Source organism: Balaenoptera ricei, chromosome 19, assembly GCF_028023285.1.
Source record: "Balaenoptera ricei isolate mBalRic1 chromosome 19, mBalRic1.hap2, whole genome shotgun sequence".
NCBI lineage: Eukaryota > Metazoa > Chordata > Mammalia > Artiodactyla > Balaenopteridae > Balaenoptera > Balaenoptera ricei.
Genome location: NC_082657.1, coordinates 51,853,448 through 51,872,709, shown reverse-complemented (window position 1 = coordinate 51,872,709; position 19,262 = coordinate 51,853,448). Strand labels below are relative to the sequence as shown.

The 19,262-nt window shown below is 44.1% G+C and overlaps 2 protein-coding genes and 1 pseudogene across 11 annotated transcripts in view; 1 reads left to right on the top strand and 2 right to left on the bottom strand.

Moving 5' to 3' along the window:
• The first annotated feature begins 3,141 nt into the window (after positions 1-3,141).
• ADAT1 (adenosine deaminase tRNA specific 1) overlaps positions 3,142-19,262 on the top strand; it is a 51,422-nt gene continuing 35,301 nt past the window's right edge. For 6 of the 10 annotated variants that reach the window (XR_009499101.1, XR_009499102.1, XR_009499099.1 and 3 more), the window contains exons 1-9: positions 3,164-3,189; positions 4,496-4,664; positions 5,295-5,485; positions 5,769-5,837; positions 6,800-6,854; positions 7,312-7,442; positions 10,169-10,772; positions 12,549-12,694; positions 13,225-13,324. Coding sequence is in view for 6 of the 10 variants with exons in the window: in XM_059905238.1 (XP_059761221.1) it covers positions 5,317-5,485; positions 5,769-5,837; positions 6,800-6,854; positions 7,312-7,442; positions 10,169-10,772; positions 12,549-12,694; positions 13,225-13,324 (1,274 nt within the window). In the remaining 4 variants the exon portion in view is untranslated. The other 4 variants (XM_059905240.1, XM_059905236.1, XM_059905237.1 and 1 more) reach the window with 4 other exon arrangements.
• LOC132353423 (large ribosomal subunit protein uL16-like) lies at positions 17,026-17,401 on the bottom strand (the record flags this gene model as incomplete). Its single annotated transcript, XM_059904617.1, has 1 exon — positions 17,026-17,401. A coding segment is annotated over one exon (318 nt), but the record flags the coding sequence as incomplete, so codon positions are not given.
• On the bottom strand, positions 17,444-17,594 carry LOC132354446 (small nucleolar RNA SNORA70; annotated as a pseudogene).

The window sequence follows — 19,262 nt, the reverse complement described above, 5'->3', positions numbered from 1 at the left end:
ACCAGGGAAGTTCCCTTGAGCAGTGTTTTTAAAAGGTTGTTCTAGTTAGCATGTGGAAAGCAAGAGTGAAAGGGAGACAGTTGCACTGCAGCAGTGGGCTGAGGAGCGATGATGGCTTAGCCTTGGGTGGTGTAAAGAGATGGTGATGGTTGAGCCATTGGACTTTGCCTGTGTTCCTGAGGTCAGCAGAATCTGCTGTCAATGTGGGTTGTAAGAAGAGGAATCAAAGATAATTTCAAGGTTTGGGGCCTGACCAACTGGAAAGTAGAGTTGTCATTGACTTGAGATGGAAAAAACTTGAGGAAGTGCAGGTTTGAGAAGGAAGGTTGAGTGTTTGGTTTTGGACATAATTAAATTTAACATGCTTGTTAGACATTGGGTTGGGAAGAGTGAATAGGATGCTGAATAGTGAGTCTGGTGTATTCTCATTTTCAGCACAGTTCAGTTGAGCTAAGAATGTGACAAGGGTATGGCTGGGGACCTGCTATTAAAAGAGAGCCCATGACACAGGGAGGCAGCGGGGGAAACTTTTCTCCAACGAGACAACAAAGGACTTGTCTTTTGCACTTCAGCAAAACCTCTGCAAGCGTCTCGGCTTGGGAGTTGCCAGTCCACTTTCACAGAGCAGTTTTTTACTTTGCGGCTGGTAAAATGATCTAAGCACCCAGAATTACCTAACTGGGAACTACAGGGAGTGCTGAGCACCTCACTCCTTGCTGGTGTTGAACATAGGCTCCAGGAGCACTTGGCAGTGCAGGTTAGCTGACCAGGTGGTATTTCAGAAGAAACACATCATATGGCACATCCTTCAGCAAGGTGGTGTTAATTAATAATGAAAAGTCAACTCACCAGGATAAGGGACTGGACTTCAGGCACCACTGTACCGTCAATGTGGACCACTGGAAAAGGCAACAAGGATTAATGAGGTCACAAGTGATCTTTGGAGAGCTGTTTAGTAGTAGGCTGGGGGCAGATGCCAGCTGTCTGGCCTCAAGGAGCTTGGGGATAGAGGAACTGAAGCAGCAGTAGACATCTTGTCTGTGTGGTTTAGCAGGAAAAAATGACAAAGAGAATGAAAGCTGGAAGGGGACTTCCCTGGTGGTGCAGTGGTTAAGAATCCTCCTGCCAATGCAGGGGGCATGGGTTTGATCCCTGGTCTGGGAAGATGCCACATGCCGCAGAGCAACTAAGCCCATGTACCACAATTAAGCCTGCGCTCTAGAGCCCGTGTGCCACAACAACAGCCCACGCGCCTAGAGCCCATGCTCCACAACAAGAAGCCACCGCAATGAGAAGCCCACGCACCACAACGAAGAGTAGCCCCCGCTCGCCACAACTAGAGAAAGCCTGCGCACAGCAATGTAGACCCAACACAGCCAAAAATAGATAAAATTAAATCTTAAAAAAAAAAAATCCTTTAAGAAAATATTTAATAAATCATCCCAATAAAACCAAAAAATGGAAACTCTGGAAAATGCTCTGAAGGAGAGATCCATGGGGTATTGAGAAACTAACAGACCTAGTTAAGGAAGGTTTCCCTGAGGACATCAGATCTGAGATCTGAAGGAAGATAGAGCACTAACTAGTCAAAGAAGGGAAGGAAGGGCTTTCCATAGTGTGGCAACAAGTGCAAAGGCCCTGACAAGGAAAGAACAAGGAGAAGACCAATACCACTAGATATAAAAACCCAAAGAAATATGCCAACAGATGAGGCAGGACGGTGCTGGTCATACAGGGCTGTGAGCCCTACTATGGGACTTTGTCTGCACTTTAAAAGTGCTGGGAAACCACTGAAGCATTTAAGCAGGGGAGTGACATCATATCTGCATTTTGAAAACATCAGTCTGGCTGCTCTGTGAAAAAGAATTGGAGTTGGGCAGAAAGAGGTTAAAGTCCAAGGTTAACAAGCAGTCCAAGAGGGAAACAACAGCAGTTCGGACTAGGGTGTTGCCATGAAAATGGACAGAATTGGATGGACTCAAGAGAGAGAAAGCTCAACAGGACTTGGTAATGGATTATATATTGGATTATATTATGGGGGTGAAGGGAAGGGAAATGACAAGGTGATTCACTTTTCAGTTTATGCAACTAGACAAATGGTGGTACTAATCCCTGAGATGACCCTGGAAGATGATTCCCCCACCAGGAATCTTTAAAGACAGGGAGTCAGTCGCAGATTAAACATGCCGGAGGGGCTTCCCTGGCAGTCCAGTGGTTAAGACCCTGCGCTTCCAATGCAAGGGGCGCAGGTTCGATCCCTGGTCAGGGAACTAAGATCCCACATGCCGCATGGCCAAAAACAAAAAACAAAACAACAAAACTAAACATGTTGGAGAGAGGAAGGAGGATCAGGGTCCTGACACTTGGAGGAGGCCTGTGGCCCTTTTCCTCTGATCTAGAGAGAAAGATGGGGATCAAGTAAGTTGCACTTCTTCTCTAGCTTTTGAGGGGTAGTAAGAAAAGTGAATTCTCTCATCTTTAGTAATTGAGGTATACAGCTGCTGAATGGTACAGGCTCCTGAACTATCCAAGACAGCTATACTACCTATACCTGACAAACTGAAGGTTTTAGACATGAGCTGTCCAATACGGTAAGCCACTAGCCACATATGGCTATTGAGCGTTTGAAATGTGGCTGGTCAGAACTTAGATGTACTGTAATATACACACCAGATTTCTTAAACTTAGTATGAAGAAAAGTATGTAAAATATCTCAAATTTATAAAAAAATATTGATTACACGTTGAAATATGTTGAATATGCTGGGTTAAATAAAATATATGGTTAAAATTAATTTCACTTATTTCTTTTGACTTTTTAAAACGTAGCTACTAGAAATTTTTTAATTACATATCTGGCTCGAATTATATTTCTACTGGACATCAATGTTTTAGACAAAAATTCAGACTAGTGTTCCAAGATACGACATCATTCTACTATTTGAATCTATCCCACCGGGGAGTCAGCTTCCCTGAGCCCATTTCACCGGTACCTAAGCACAGCGCCGGAAGTCGCTAGACTCTAAGGATCAGCCCAGCCGCCCCTGGCTCCGCCCCCTAAACGACTACAAAGGCCAGCGTGCACTGCGCGCCTCCGGAGACGGGTCTGGAAGCGTCACCTCTTTGTGACGTCACGCCCGTTGCGCCGCGCGGGCTCTGTTTGTTCCTTTCGAGAGCGCGAGTTGTGGAGGTGGGAGGCGAGCGTCCGTGAAGGGGGTGGGGTCGTGCGGCCGAGGGCGCGCAAATAAGGGGGACCTTGGGGCTCCTGGGTGAGGTCCCCTCTGTCCGACTTTCCGGAGCCCTTTTTGTGTGGGGAGAGGATATCAGGACCGCGCCTCTCCCACCGCGTGTCCGGTGGGATAATGCGGCTCCTTTCAGGGAAATGCCAACGTCCCCTTGTGCGGAGAGCTCCTGCTGCGGATGAGTGCGGGGCGCGTGGCCTCTCGGCAGCATCCCACAAAGCCCAAGGGGGCAGGCACGCACGTTGTCCCTGCTGCAGGGGCCTGGAGTCTCCGAATGGGCCCCACCCGGGCCCCTGGAGGATATTGAGGAGGGGGCCTAAGGGAAGTAGGCTTCACTTCCAACCCCTCTAAAGCCTTTTCTACTCTGGCAGCCGAATTACTTTAACTTTTTTTTTTTTTTTAATTTATTTTTGGCTGTGTTGGGTTGTTTCTGCCCGCGGGCTTTCTCTAGTTGTGGCGAGCGGAGGCTACCCTTCGTTGCGGTGCACGGGCTTCACATTGCGGTGGTCTCTCCTGTTGTGGAGGACCGGCTCTAGGCTCATGGGCTTCAATAGTTGTGGCACACAGGTTCAGTAGTTGTGGCTCACGGGCTCAAGAGCGTCAGTAGTTGTGGCACATGGGCCTAGTCGCTCCACGGCATGTGGGATCTTCCCGGACCAGGGCTCGAACCCGTGTCCCCCGCATTGGCGGGCGAATTCTTAACCACTGTGCCACCAGGGAAGCCCAACATGCTTAGATCTTGGTTTGCTTAAATAGGGCACCACAGCATTAGAGCCTCATCAATCTAATGGCCTCCTTGTTTAATTAATTTAACACAACGCAATTTTTCTCATTGTAGAAAAGTCAGTTGTCTGCTATATGCATTGGGGTGCAGTGGAGCCTTTTTTTTTTTTTTTTTTTTTTTTGGTGACATGTCTGGCTTTGTCCATCACCATATGATCTTATTTTCTACTAGGAAGCTTTTCATACATTTGAGTCCAAATGAGGTCACTGAGCGAGCATCCATAGAGTCAAGAGTGAGAGAGTTTCGAGGGAAGTATTCTAGACCTCTTTTAGGTCTGATCTGCTTCATGGTTTCTTATTCATGGTTTTACGTGTCCATTACAGTTCCACTGCCTGATAAGGAGCTCAAGGCAAATCAATCAGGAAATTCAAGTGTTCTTTTTTGTAATATTAATCTCAGTTAACATTAATTATGCTCAACTTTGTACCAATTGCTTTTTTTTTTTTAATTGCTTTTTGTAATTATTTAAGCCTCGCAGTAACTCCAGTGGATTACATACTACTGTCTCTATTATCAGATGACACAGAAAGGTTAAGTAATCTACGCAATATCGCACAGTTACTTTGTAGCAAAACCAGGATGAGACTCCAGAAATGGTAACTCCAAAGGACTCACTCTGAGAAGTGGAACACTTGACTGGTGAGAAACCACTAGACTCTTGTCACTTCTTCCCTCTGCATCATAAAACGCTGTAGAAGAAATTAAAGGGTTGCTTTCCTGATGGGGGCATCACTGGAGGTTTACTAGAGGGAGGTAAACTATCTGCTATGACGGAAAGACAAGTAAAACGTCTGAAAAAGAGGACGGAAAAGAAAAACCTTCCCCCCGGAAAGATAAACTTTGTATGGTGAGAGTCTGTCCAAAGCAAGCTGAGGTCTGCACCCTCAGCTATTTTACATGCTATTTCCAAATGAAAATTGGAGTAACAAGGATACTTCCTTCTCATATGCTTTCATTTTGAGTAGTTAGGTTCAGATTCATTAGAAACATGTCAAATATATAACATTAGAAGAAGAAAAAAAAGCAGCTTGAAGAAATAGGGTATCTTCTGGGGTTGTGAGATTTGGGACTTCTTTGGTCTTTCATTAAAGATGAAAAGAAGGCAGAGGGGTAGTAGGAGAAGATGATACATAGGGTTCCGAACTGAGAAACCTCAGTGTGAACATGAATGGGCTATATCTGAATGCCTGTTGAAGCACTGGTGCAGGGTTGTAGCATCTTGCATTCGTTCTCCTTTCTGCCCTTCTGATGGTTGTGGGTTTTGATCAGGGCCTCAGCACCAGCTCACACCATGTGGACCGCGGATGAGATTGCGCAGCTGTGTTATGAGCACTATGAGAGCAGGCTGCCCAAGCAAGGGAAGCCTGAGCCCAACCGCGAGTGGACGTTGCTCGCAGCCGTGGTGAAGATACAACCTACAGCTGACCAGGCCTGCGACCGCCCTGACAGACGGGTGCAAGGTGAGACCTTTTCTCCCTGGAACGCTGTCTCTCCCTGTAGGAGATGGTAGAACTACACAGGGCTAGGCAGGGACGATGGCGGTTGGGTGTAAACCTCGATGTTGGGCATGTTCCGCTGCTCCCCGCCAGGGGGCGGGGTACCTCTGGTGGCGGGAGATGGCCGTGCTGGAACCGCAGTCCACAGTTGAGTCAGCCTTTGGGGGACTCAGTGTGCAGACTTATTAAACCTATAGACCACTCAGATTCTGAGAGCTCACTCAATGATTTGTTTTTTTCCCCTCAGTGACAAAGGAAGTTGTCTCAATGGGAACAGGAACCAAATGCATAGGCCAGTCCAAAATGAGGAAGAGCGGTAAGCCCCGGTGGGGTCTGAACAGGGCCTGTTAGGGAGTTTTGGAAACCGGTGTGCATGTCATCCGTTCCTCTCCTCGGCAGAGCAAAGGGGCCATATCACTAGGTGGCTGACCTTTCACTTCCCACTGACTGTCGCTCCAGTTGAAAGGACAGAACTCATTTAAAGAATGGAAGTAAGCTGTGGAAGCAAAGGCCACCAGGAACATCTTTCCGAGTGGCTTGAAAGTTGGCCAGTATTTTCATGCTCAAACCAAAAATTCCCTGGGCTTAGCTATTCCATATTAGATCTGAAGCCCCACAAAGCAATCTTTAATTAAATGGAGATTTTGGCACCAGAAAGAATATGGAAATCCCTTAGGGGTCTGGCATCTTCACCTTCTGGTTGCCCGTTAACAGATTCCTTCTCCAGTTTGCTCTCCTCATTCTCCTAGCCTTTCCTCCTGGATATGATGCCACTGTTCCAGGACCACTGTTGATAGAATTCGATGGAATTTTATCACTATGAGCACAAGTATGGCATGAGGGTACAAAAGATCTGGGCTCCTCTCCTCCAGATAAAGATTTCCCTATAAATCAGGAGTTCTCAGCTAGGGGAGATTTTGCCCCCCAGGAGACTTTAGGCAATATGTGGAGACATTTTGGTTGTCAAAACTGGGGAGAGGGGAATATGCTAGTGGTCTCTAGTGAGTAGAGGCCAGGAATGCTGCTAAACATCCTGCAAAGCCCAGGACAGCGCCCCCCGCCCCATGCAACAAAGCATTTTCCAACCCTAAATGTCAGTAGTTGAGGAAACCCTGCTGTAAATGCTTTGCCAGTAATGATTGTAAAACTTTCAGGCAAAGCCTTCCAGGAGCTACATGGCCATTCTGGGTGCTGGGAGAAGCTGCTATGTTCTGCTTTTAGAAACCAGGGAATCTCCAGGTTCCATATGTCTTCACAAATGTCCTGTCTTTGCCGCAGGAGACATCCTCAATGATAGCCATGCTGAGGTCATAGCCAGAAGGAGTTTCCAAAGGTAAAGCTACATCCCCAAAGACTCTGATTTAGCTTGGGTGGGGGCCCCAGAATATGCATTTCTAATAAGCTCCTAGGTAATACTGATTATGTAGGCCTCCGAACTGCACTTAAAATAGTGCTTGTCTAGACAGTGGTTCTCATGCTTGATGTGCATCAGAATCACCTAGAAGGTTTGTTAAAACCCAGATAGCTGGGCCCATCCCCAGAGATTCTGATTCAGCAGATCCGGGTGGAGCCTGATAAGTTGCATTTCTAATAAATTCCAGCTGATGCTGATGCTGCTGTTTCAGGAATCGCATTTTGAGAGTCACTGGGCTAGGTCATTCTCATAATCCCAAATCGCTACCAGTCCCATTGGTCTGCAGTATCTCTTTCTTAGTAATCACGCAGCCAGAGTCTTTCCCTTTACCACAGAGACTGGTTGTTCGTTCTGATAACATCCTGCACCCCATTAGGTACCTTCTCCATCAGCTCCACTTGGCAGCCAGCCTGAAAGAGGATAGCATCTTTGTCCCAGGAACTCAGAGAGAACTGTGGAAACTCAGACCAGACCTCTTGTTTGTGTTTTTCTCCAGCCATACACCCTGTAAGTATATTAAAGCCTTTGGATTCATGTTACATTGTCTGCTTCCTTATTGTTGTCTTATCCATAGTTTCTCAAAAAAACACCTTAGATGAAGTGGAGCTACAACCATTGATAGTGCCTTTTTGTGAACAGCCCAGTGTGCCTAATCACGTCTCTACCAAGGAAAAGGGGAGGGCGCTTCACTCATACTATTATTCAGTTCTCAGTTCCCAAGCAGGATTGGGAAGCTTAAAGCTGAGACCCCACAAGGTCCAAAACCAACAATAGGGCTTAGAGGTCCAAAGCCCTGAGTTCTATGGTGATTTATCCCGAAACTCATTTCATTCATTCATTAAACATAAATTTTCTACTCCTTGTCAGGCAAGTGTGACATACTGGTTATGTAGCAGTGAATAAGACTAGTCCCTTGCTTACCCTTTAGTTTTTTAGGAAATGTAGACAGCCATGGTTAGTTAAGGTAAATTTTGATGAGTTGTAAGGGGATATTCAGGTGCTATGGTTGCATTAGGCGGGAAGACCAGACCTGGCCGATTTTCTATCCTTTGTTTTTCTGTCTTGAAAATTGGGAATAATTTCTACCCTTTGTAGACAACAGTTCAGGGATGGTGGTAAAATTTCCTCACCCTAAAAACTTTGAAATAAGGATATAAGATTGTTCCCTGAGTATTAAATTTTAAAACTAACTATGTAATTAGAGCAGATAGGTAATCACTCTTAAGAGACAATAACTGAAGATCATAACTCAAATCAAAAATATAGTTTATGAAAGAACAGGAAAATGACATACAGAGGAAGGCAGGACTCATCCATACTCTATTCTTAGCAGTGCCCTGATAGGTTGTTTCCTAACTCAGTGCTTCTCAAACTGTAATATGCATATAAATCACCCAGGGATCTTGTTAAAATGCAGATTCAAATTCAGTAGGTCTGGGGTAGAGCCGGAGGTCTGCATTTCTAACCAACTCCCACGTGGTGCCAGTGGTATTGGCCCATGTATCACATTTTGAATATCCAGGGCCTGGCTGATCCCAGTGGGAGGTATAGCATTCTTGTGGAGAGGGATACATCTGGTGATCACAGCTGGCCTGACCGCCTAATCAAACTACATAAATCAGTGGTTTGCAGGCTGGTACTGCTTTGTGAGAGTGTACTGGTCCATGGCCAGATGAGAAAAATCAGGACTACTCAGTGAGTTTTTCAAAAAAACTAATTTCTTTCCATTTTAAGGTTATGAGATTTTTATGTATTATTAAAATAATGATAAATAGGATTTTTAAAGATCTTACTTGATGAATAAAGAGTTGTCAACACTCTATTCATCTTAAAATCTTCTGGAGATTTTACTGGTCTTTGAAATCAAAATTTAGAACCACTGATCTAACTCCCAGGGTGATGGGTAATCTTTTACAGTGTGATGTCCACCCATGGTTTGTCTGCAGGGAGAAAGAACACTACCTAGAGAATGTGACTGTTTGGCTCCCTTGGCATTTATTCCTCATTACTAATTGATAAGTTGGTGCCTGGATTGGCTACTTCAGACTGGTACTTGCGAGCTGTATTAGCATGAGTCAGCCTCTTGAGTTCAGGCATCTGTCAAGATCAAATCTCTGAGCCTTCAGAGTGGGAGGTGGGCCCTGGGGAATTCTCCAAAGTCACTGTCACCTTGTGAGGTCTCTGGAAGCCTGCCAGCCAGCCTCTCTGGCAACACTCCCACTTCTGCATCTCTTGGCTTTTCCACTCTTAGGTTATAAAGACCACAGACGTATTATTTACACACTTTAGAAAAGCAATACACATTAGTGTTTGAAGAAGAAGCTCCCTTCTCACAGGGGAGGTGTGCTTTTTACTGACCTCTGGTTTTCTTTGATTCCCTGTAAACACAGAGTGGGTCAGAAATCTCTACACCAGCTTGGGGAAATACCAGTTGTGTAATTTACTGTGAGGATATGCAAGATGGAGAAAGTATGAGCATTATTTGCCAAACTTATTTAACCATGAAATCAACCATCCACTTTTGTTTTCCAAGGCATCTTATGGAATAATATTCCACAAAATGCACTTGAGAAACTGTGCTCATTCTAAGCCAGGGGTTCTCAACTCAGGATGATTCTGCTGCCCAGGGGACATTTGGCAGCATCTGCAGACATTTGTGATGGTCAGACTCAGGGGTGCTATTGGTATCTAGTAGGTAGAGACCAGGGAGCCTGCTAAACATCCTGTAATATATAGGGCAAGCCCCCATGGCAAGGAATTATCTGGCCCAGAATGTCAGTGTGGAGGTTGAGAAACCTTGGTCTAATCTAGTGTTTCCAAAACTTCTGTGGTAAGAATCACCTGGGATCTTTGTTAAACAATTCAGTTTTCAAGACTCCTCCCCCTGAGAGAGTCTAGCTCACTGGGTCTAGGATACGGTCTTCAGCAAGAACCTCAGAGAATTCTTGTTAGGGAAATTTGGCCAAGTGTTCTTAATTCATCTCAGGTAGCTGGGAGAATAGAATTAAGCTTCATTTAAGTCAGTGGTTCTCAAACTTGACGTTGCATCACTATCACCTGGAGAGCTTGTTAAAACAGACTGCTGGGTACCGCCTCTAGAGATTCTGAGTCAACAGGGCTACTGTGGGTCCCAAGAATTTGCATTTCTATCAAGTTCCCAAGGGATGCTTATGTGGCTGGTCCGGTGGCCTCACTTTGAGAACCACTGGTTTAAGTGATTTCTTCTCCTACAGGTGGGGATGCCTCCATCATTCCAATGCTTCAGTTTGAAGATCAGCCTTGCTGTCCTGTCAGTAGAGATTGGGCCAATAACCCATCAGTAGAAGCTGGTGATAACCTAGAAGCTTCTGAAGATAAAAGGAAATGTGAAGACTCAGATAGTCCTGTGACCAAAAAGATGAGGCTTGAGCCCAGGACTCCTGATGGTATGGCTCACCATCAGAGTTTTGGCAACCAGGAAAGTGGCCCTAATTCACCAGATGTCAGCAGCTCTAATCTCACTGCAGAGGAACCAGCCGCTGTCACTGGAATGGCCCCCGGTGGCGCCAAAGTGGTGGACGTTTATAGAACTGGAGCCAAGTGTGTGCCTGGAGAAGCTGGAGACTCAGGGAAACCTGGTGCTGCCTATCACCGGGTGGGGCTGCTCCGAGTGAAGCCAGGCCGGGGGGACAGGACTTGCTCCATGTCCTGCAGTGACAAGCTGGCACGGTGGAACGTCCTCGGATGCCAGGGGGCACTGCTGATGCACTTCCTGGAAGAGCCCATCTACCTGTCAGCTGTGGTCATTGGGAAGTGCCCGTACAGCCAGGAGGCCATGCAGAGAGCACTGATTGGGAGGTGAGAGGGCAGGGAGGGAACAGTCTTTCCAAAAAGCAGTCTGAGAATATGTCCAAAGAGCCTGGACATACATACCTATGCACAAAGAGTTAAGAATTTGTTCTAAGGAAATAATTAAGAAAGTGCTCAAATATTTAGCTTTGTGTGTACTAATTTAAAGGAAAAAAAAAACAAAAGAGGAAACCACTGAAATGGCCAGCAATAGAAGATTGTGATTTTTGTTACAACTAATATTGATGAATATTTAACATGGAAAGATGCTCATAATGTTTAAAGAGCAATTTAGAAGGTAAAACGAGTTCATTTCGGTCTTAAAGTATATATGCCCATAGAAAAAAATGTATAGGAGGACATACACCAAGGTATTAATATGATTACCACTGAGTTGTGGTATTATGGGTGATTTTTTTCTTCTTTGTGATTACTCTATTTTCTAATTTTTCTGCAGTGTGCATATATTGCTGTTATAATGTTTAAAAACCTTCAGACATTAGTGTTGATTTTTTAAAAAGAAAAAAGACAAATGATGACCACTCAAGCGTGGTCTCCCTAAAGAAGGGCAGCCAAACCTGATTAATGCTGTAGTAACTGAGGTCAGATAAGGCCATGACCAGGGGAGGTCTGTGGGCCCTTGTCAAATGTACCACTCCTAAAGCTGACTCTTGGAAGCACCCCAGGATATGACCCACTAATTCCACTCCCGGGTACATACAGAAGAGAAATGAAGACATACATCCACATAAAAGTTGTACATGAATGTTCATAGCCACATTAGTCATAATAGCCCATAAGTGAAACAACCCAAATGTCCATCAGCTGGTGAATTGATAAACAAAAGGTGGTAGCTCCCTGCAGTGGAGTGTTACTCAGCCACAAAAAGGAATGAAGGACTGATACATGTCACAACATGGATGAACCTTGAAAATCTTATGCTAAGTGAAAGAAGCCACATGTTGTATGGTTTCATGGAGTGAAATGTCCAAAATAGGCAAATCCATAGAGACAGAAAGTAGATTCATGGGTGCCAGGGGCTGGAGAAGGGGATGGTGAATGACTGCCGTTAGGTGCAGGATTTCTCATTGGGGTGACGAAAATGTAGATTGCAGTGCTTGTTGCACAACTCTGTGACTATACTTAAAAAATTGAATTATAACTTTAAATGGGTGAATTTTATGGTGTATAAACTATATGCCAATAAAGATGTTAAGAAAAAAAAGGCAATCCTAGGCACTGTGCCCAAGACATTTTCTGTTTTCCATGTTTTCTTGATTCCAAGACTTTAAGTTGCTGTCTGCTCAGTTCTAGACCCACTACATGTTGGCATCTACTTTGTGTGAAATATTCAAGAGAAAAAAATGAAGCTTTTATATTATAGGATAATTTTGGTTTCTGGCCTGTTTTAAGGACTCCCTAGGAAGCTGATGCCGACAGGTTAATATTTCTTCTTAAGGTTTTCAAATCTTTCACAGCCAATATGAGAAATGGAGTTCGGTGTTACTGAAGTCCCTGAGGGGTGGTGACTCAGTTTATAGCTGTCACTTGAGAGTGATGGAAGAGATCTTCCTTCAGCCATAAGGTTCATAGGATCTGGATTCTATTCTGTCACAACCTCCTATACCATCCTCCCCATAAATAAATAAATAAATAAATAAATCCACAGACTTCCTAAGGCCTTTGCCTCCCACTGAGACATGGGTGGTAATGTGGTCCACAGTCCTAGATACTCTCTTTCTCGATGAGTGAGCCTAAACTACATGCCTTTCCCCTCACGTTTAGGTGTCAGAATGTCTCAGCTTTACCCGAAGGCTTTGGAGTTCAAGAAGTGAAAATACAGCAGTCAGATTTACTATTTGAACAGAGCCGCTGTGCAGTACAGGCAAAAAAGGCTGAGAACCAAGGCCGACTTGTTCCTTGTGGGGCAGGTAAGGGATCCAGGTTCCACTTGCTCTGGAGTAACTTGTCCCTGGACATTAGAGTGGCCTGGAAGGGATTGCATCCTCCCAGCCTGGGGTAGCATTTTACCACTCAAGTGGTCAATAGCGTGGGCTTGGGAGATACCCACACTGGGTCAAGTTCACACTCTTTATGACCCTGGGCAATTTGTCCTCTCTTAGCCTCAGTTCCTTCATCTTCAGATAAGAATATCATTTATTTGTCAGGGTTGTTACGAAGAATAAATGAGAAATTCTGTTTCATGCATTTACTGTGTTCATCATATAATAAATACTCAATGATTGTTAGCTATTATGATGATGATGGTGGTAGTGATGATGAAGAATCATGAACCACTTACACTGTTGTATTCTGGAGGCCAGGCATCAGAGTGGCAGCCACTGTCTCTGGCATCATATCCAGCTCTCATGAGTCTTCAGTGGTAGGGAAATATTTTTATTAAAATACCTCTGACATTTACAGAAAACTGAACAGTTTTAACGCCAGAATCTTTTCATAGCCATCAGCTGGAGTGCAGTTCCTGAGCAGCCACTGGATGTCACCGCCAATGGCTTTCCGCAGGGAACAACAAAGAAAGGAATCGGACGCCTTCAAGCCAGGTACAGCATATTGGGGCAGAAGGAGATGGTGGCAGTGCATTCACACCTCACCACCCTCTAATTCCAGAACATTTTCTTTTTCTTTTTTTTGGCTGCATTGGGTCTTCGTTGCTGCGCACAGGCTTTCTCTAGTTGCGGCAAGCGGAGGCTACTCTTCATTGTGTGCAGGCTTCTCGTGGTGGCTTCTCTTGTTGCGGAGCATGGGTTCTAGGTGCGTGGGCTTCAGTAGGTGCAGCAGACGGGCTCAGTAGTGGCAGCAGGTGGGCCCTAGAGGGCGTGGGCTTCAGTAGTTGCAGCACGCGGGCTCTAGGGCACGCGGGCTTCAGTAGTTTTGGCATGCGGGCTCAGTAGTTGTGGCTTGCGGGCTTAGTTGCTCTGCGGCATGTGGGATCTTCACAGACCAGGAATCGAACCCGTGTCTCCTGCATTGGCAGATGGATTCTTAACCACTGCACCACCAGGGAAGTCCTCCAGAACATTTTCATCAACACGATAAGAAACCCCGCACCTATTAGCAGTCACTCCCCATCCTCTTCTCCAGCCCTTCGCATCCACAGATCTACTTTCTGTCTCTATGGATTTACCTATTCTAAACTTTTCACTACATGAAATCATACAATGTGTGGTTTCTTTCACTTAGCATAGATTTTCAAGGTTCATCCATGTTGTATCATGTATCACTCCTTCATTCCTGTTTTCCATTGTATGGATATGCCAGTTTTTTATCCGTTCATCCTTTGATGGGCATTTGGGTTATTTCACTTTTTGGCTATTATGAATAATAATTCTGCTCTGAACATTCATATACAAGCTTTTGGGTGGACATTTGTTTTCAACTGTCTTGGGTATACCTAGGAGTGGGATTGCTGGGTCATGGGATAACCTTATGTTTAACTTCTGAGGAACTGCCAAACTGTTTTACATAACAGCTGCACCATTTTAAACTTCCATCAGCAATGTATGAGTATTTCAATTATCCTGCATCCTTTCCAACACTTGTTATTGTCTGTCTTGTAACCATTTTAGTGGGTGTTAAGTTCTATTTCATTGTGGTTTTGATTTGCATTTCTCTAATAACTAATGATGCTGAGCATCTTTTCCTGTACTTATTAGCCATTTGTATATCTTCTTTAAGTAAATATCTGTTCAGATCTTTTGCCCATTTTTTAAATTGGTTTATTTGTCTTTTCATTGTTGATTTGAGAGATTTCTTTATATATTCTGGATATGAGTCCTTTATCAGATATATATCTCAGATAATTTCTCCAGTTCTGTGGATTGTCTTTTCAGTTTTTGAAAGTGTCCTTTAAAGCACAAAAGTTTCAAATTTTAAGGAAGTCCATTTTATCTATTTTTGTATTTCGTGGTTTGTGCTTTTAGTATCATATGTAAGAAACCATTGTCACAAAGATTTACTTTGTGTTTTCTTCTCATGGTTTTAGCTTTTATGTTTAGGACTTTGATCCATTTTGATTTAATTTTTTATAAGGTGTGAGGTAGGGATCCAACTTCATTCTTTTGCAAGTGGATGTCCTTGTCTCAGCATCATTTCTTGGAAAGTCTGTTCTTTCCCCTGGAAGATTCTGAAAGGAACACTTTCTTGGGCTTTACCACTAGAGATTCTGGTTTAGTAGGTCAAGGCTGGAACCCGCGAATCATTTATGAAGCTGCACAGTGATCAGACTGGCAAGAAGGGTGCCATGAAAACAAGACTTTGTATCTTCAAATTGGCTTTTATTGAAACGTGGAGCATGTGATCTGTTGGACATGAGACTTGGGTTTCATGCTTGTGTGTTTGGAGTTTCATGCATCTGCCTTATTGGTTCTTCTTTTGTTAAATGTTCATCTTGCCCCCTCTGCTTTTCCCTCCCAGTGAGCCACAGAGGGTCTGCAATAACACGAGGGTGGGTGGGGCTATGGGGTAGCAGCCTCCCCACCGAAGGCATTTCCATCTGTCTGGATTGAGCTGCCTCTGAGTGACTGTTGTAGGACTCCCACAATTTATAGGTAGTTCTTTTCATTCTAAGTGGCTTTTCCATTTCTTTATTACGCCCTTATAAAAAAGTTGTATTGTAATTAAAGTTCACAGGTGGATTTGTTTCTTTTCTTTTTGACATGCTTATTTGTCTCCCTCAATGGAAACAATAATAACTTACATCTTTTTAGACTTAAAAAAAAAAGTTTTTTTCTTCACAGACACTAAGCAGGGTTCAAATGGCCTATACAGCAGACCCAGCCTGCCTCTTGGTGGCCTAAGCTGTTGAATTGAGTAGTATTTACAAAATTGTTAGGGGTAGAGATTTTTTAACCAGTTTTTTCTCAAGGGCCTCCCTGCTTCAGGCCATTGTCTGCATCTCTCCGGGGACCAGCAGTTAACCACAGGCCGCAATGTGTGAGCAGAGCAGGTCACAAGGGACAGGGACCACACTTCCTGCTGAGCTCTGCCTTTGCTGTGACAGGCTAGCAGCAACCCACACTGGCCCCACCCACCTGCCTGTGGCTTCAGTTTGCTGCTTTGCTAAGTCTAAATGCTCTTCACTGTGAACCTACACCATCTTTTACCTTAAAAGCTTTCCTTACGACTGCTTTCTAGCTCAAAATTACCATCTTTTCTCCAGATTCCTAAAGTGCTGTTTTCCAGTTTGTCCCAATATGTCAGTGTTTTATGTGTGATTGGGAGTGCCCCGTGTTCTCATCCTGGCTCTGTCTCCAGTTGTCAGGTGACTTTGGACAAGTCCAGTAGCTCTCTGGGCCTCAGCGTGTTCATATCTGTAAAACAAGGATATTGGAGTAGATGATCTGAGGTCTCTGACATGTTGTGGATGTCTCTCCATTTAGAAGGCAGACTCCATACAGGAGGAAGTTCATGGTGGAAAGAGCAGAAGCTTTGCAGTTCAAGAGACTGATGTTTAATTCCTGGCTCCCTTTCCCCCCAAGTGAACTTGGGCAAATTACTTTACCTCTCTGGTCCTCGACTTCCCCAACAATGAAGCAAGGGTAACTCATAGTATCTGTCACACGGGAATGTTGTGAAAATTGAATGAGAGAGAGTGCCTCTAACATGGTACAGGGCTTGCAGTAGACATCTTGTTAAGATAGATTTCTTCAGTCATCAAATGAAGCTGCACATTATGTTTGAAAGGGTCAAAGTTACTTTAATTCTAAAGACCAACAGCTGCTGGGGAGAGTGGGTTTTCTCACTTCTCATTCCTGAGTGCTATCCTGGAACCACCTTTTTTAGAATGATCTGGAGTATGAACTCAAGACTGGGATGTTAGAAACATTTAAAATTCTAGCACAACACTCAAAGGTAATATTTTATTTTAAGTCTTTGTGTTTATTGCAAACAATGAGATAATAACAGGAATCAGATAAAGGACCCTTATTTTCAAGAAGCTTAATTTTACCTTTTGCCCTAAAGTGGCAAATCCTTTTAAATTCTCTTTGCCCTGAAGAGGCATATTCTCTTCCCTTCCCAGATGAGCTACCAGAGCATCCTGGAGAGATCATTACGTGGCTCATTGGATTATAAAAGAGAAGAGTAAGAGATTAAAAAAAACAAAACAAAACAAAAAAAAAACTAAGTGTGTCTAAGTATGTTAGAATAAAGATAGTCCTAGGTTGAAATGTGAATGTGTAATCTTTAAAAAATTATGTATGTATAGCTTTCCTAGCTCTTTTTTTTTTTTTTTTTTTTCAGGGACAAGAAAGTAGAGTTTATTGGTGGGCATGGGTAGGGAGGGGGCAGCGCCAAGGCTCTCACGAGTGCAGGGCCCGCAATTTGTCCAGGGGGCCACGATTAGGGATGTACTTGACCCCACAGCCATCTGGGATGAGCCGCTTTTCTGCCACCATGTTTTCAAATTCATCTGCATTAAACTTAGTAAATCCCCACTTCTTGGAGATGTGGATCTTCTGGCGGCCAGGGAACTTGAACTTGGCCCTGCGGAGGGCCTCAATCACATGCTCCTTGTTCTGCAGCTTGGTGCAGATGGACATTATGACCTGGCCAATGTGGACCCTGGCCACTGTGCCCTGAGGCTTTCCAAAGGCACCACGCATACCTGTCTGGAGCCTAGATTGGGGACAGCATGCCAGTCATTAATGTCCACTGGAAAGGGCTGTCTCCAAGGTTCCTTAGGGCAACCCATACAGGCAACAGGCTGCATACACTACCAAGGAGGCTGCTGTCTGCAGCCACTGCGCACCGGGCCCCCACGGGCATTTCCTAGCTCTTTGATACACCAACCAGTAGTGTTAACCAGCTCACCAGGAAGACTAATATCTAAGAATGTAATCCTCACTGTTAAAAGGAACTAGGGCTCGTTGGAGCATAGCAGCTAGCAGCCACCAAGATTATTTTGCTCCACAGATGACATCAGTGGTTATTATTGGGTGGGCCTCTTTGACAGAGGAATTACTATTATGGTCACTCTGTTCTGCTGTTTGAACAAGTCTTGAGAAAGGCCTTACTTCTCTGGAGGGAGATATAACACCTTAACATTACTCATGAGGTGACTTAGACCAAAAGCATTCATAAGAGAAAGTGCCATTTGCTCCTCCAGAGGGAAGAATGTTGAAAACATTTTACAGGTCTGGTCTCAAGAAGCTGTTAAGCTCTCTATCACTGATGGCTTTTCACAGTGACAGTGGAGGCCTTGACATTTTGCCCAGTGTTGGTGGTAAATAGAATCCAGTTTGCCTCCTTCCAGTGAGGTTTAAGTGTTGTGTTTCTTTAATGAACCTTGAGTGGATCCCATCTCCAGACTACAGATCATGGCATGGTTGATTACTAAGGCTTGTGAATGAAATGCCTTGACATATTTCATTAATGCTCTGTAATAGTATAGCCAAATTTTCTCTCATAGTTGTACATCGGTAGCCACTGGGTTATAGCAGAAGTCTCATGGGCTCACCTATCAGTATTTCAAAGGGAAATGTGAGCATCCCGGGCAAGATATTAGTTTATTTTTTGATGTTCCTCTTTTGCTGATTCTGAGTGATGTGGGCAGTGGAAATGTTGAGTCTGTAAGACTCTCTGGACTTCTTGAGCAATAAAATGTGTGGTCATGTCACCAAAAATGGTTTCAGAGTCTTAAGTCTGGAGATGAAATCTTTGATTCTAAGTAACAGTGAACATATCAACTTATCTACCTGAACACATACATACAATAAAACATAAATAATGTTTGTTTTCAACTGGGTAAAACCAATCTTGATATAGTGCTAGTTGTCTGAAAAGAAAAAAATTCTAAATCTCCCTTTTTTGAGGGTCATGGCCTCCTGGCTTTACTCTTAATATGTTTCTATTAACTATAAACTTCATTCTCTCTCTTTTTATGCTTAGGCCTAGAAAGCATAGGGAGCTGCCAGAGAGCCTCGTTTCTTTGTCCTGTATGAGATTTTCCAGGACCATCACTTCCCTGCTCCAATATATAGAATCATTTCTCTTCAAATTGCCCTGGTTCTTTTACAGGAGAATAACATCAGCATCTAAAATCCATGTTCGAAGCATCCATGTTCGATTGTTTCTTACAAGTCCTTGAGGTGTTAGGTTAATATAAGTAGTTGGTGCACCAGTGAATGAGCTAGACAAAATATTATGTAAAGCTGTAAAGCTTGGCTAAAAGTAATTTCTTAATTGTCTAATCAGTCAATATGAATTAGTCAGTATTATTCACACTTAAACTACTAGATGAATAAAAGATTTAACATTGGGCTTCCCTGGTGGGGCAGTGGTTGAGAATCTGCCTGCCAATGCAGGAGACACGGGTTCGAGCCCTGGTCTGGGAAGATCCCACATGCCGCGTAGCATCTGAGCCCATGAGCCACAACTACTGAGCATGCGCGTCTGGAGCCTGCGCTCAGCAACAGGAGAGGCCACGACAGTGAGAGGCCCGCGCACCGCGATGAAGAGTGGCCCCCACTCGTCGCAACT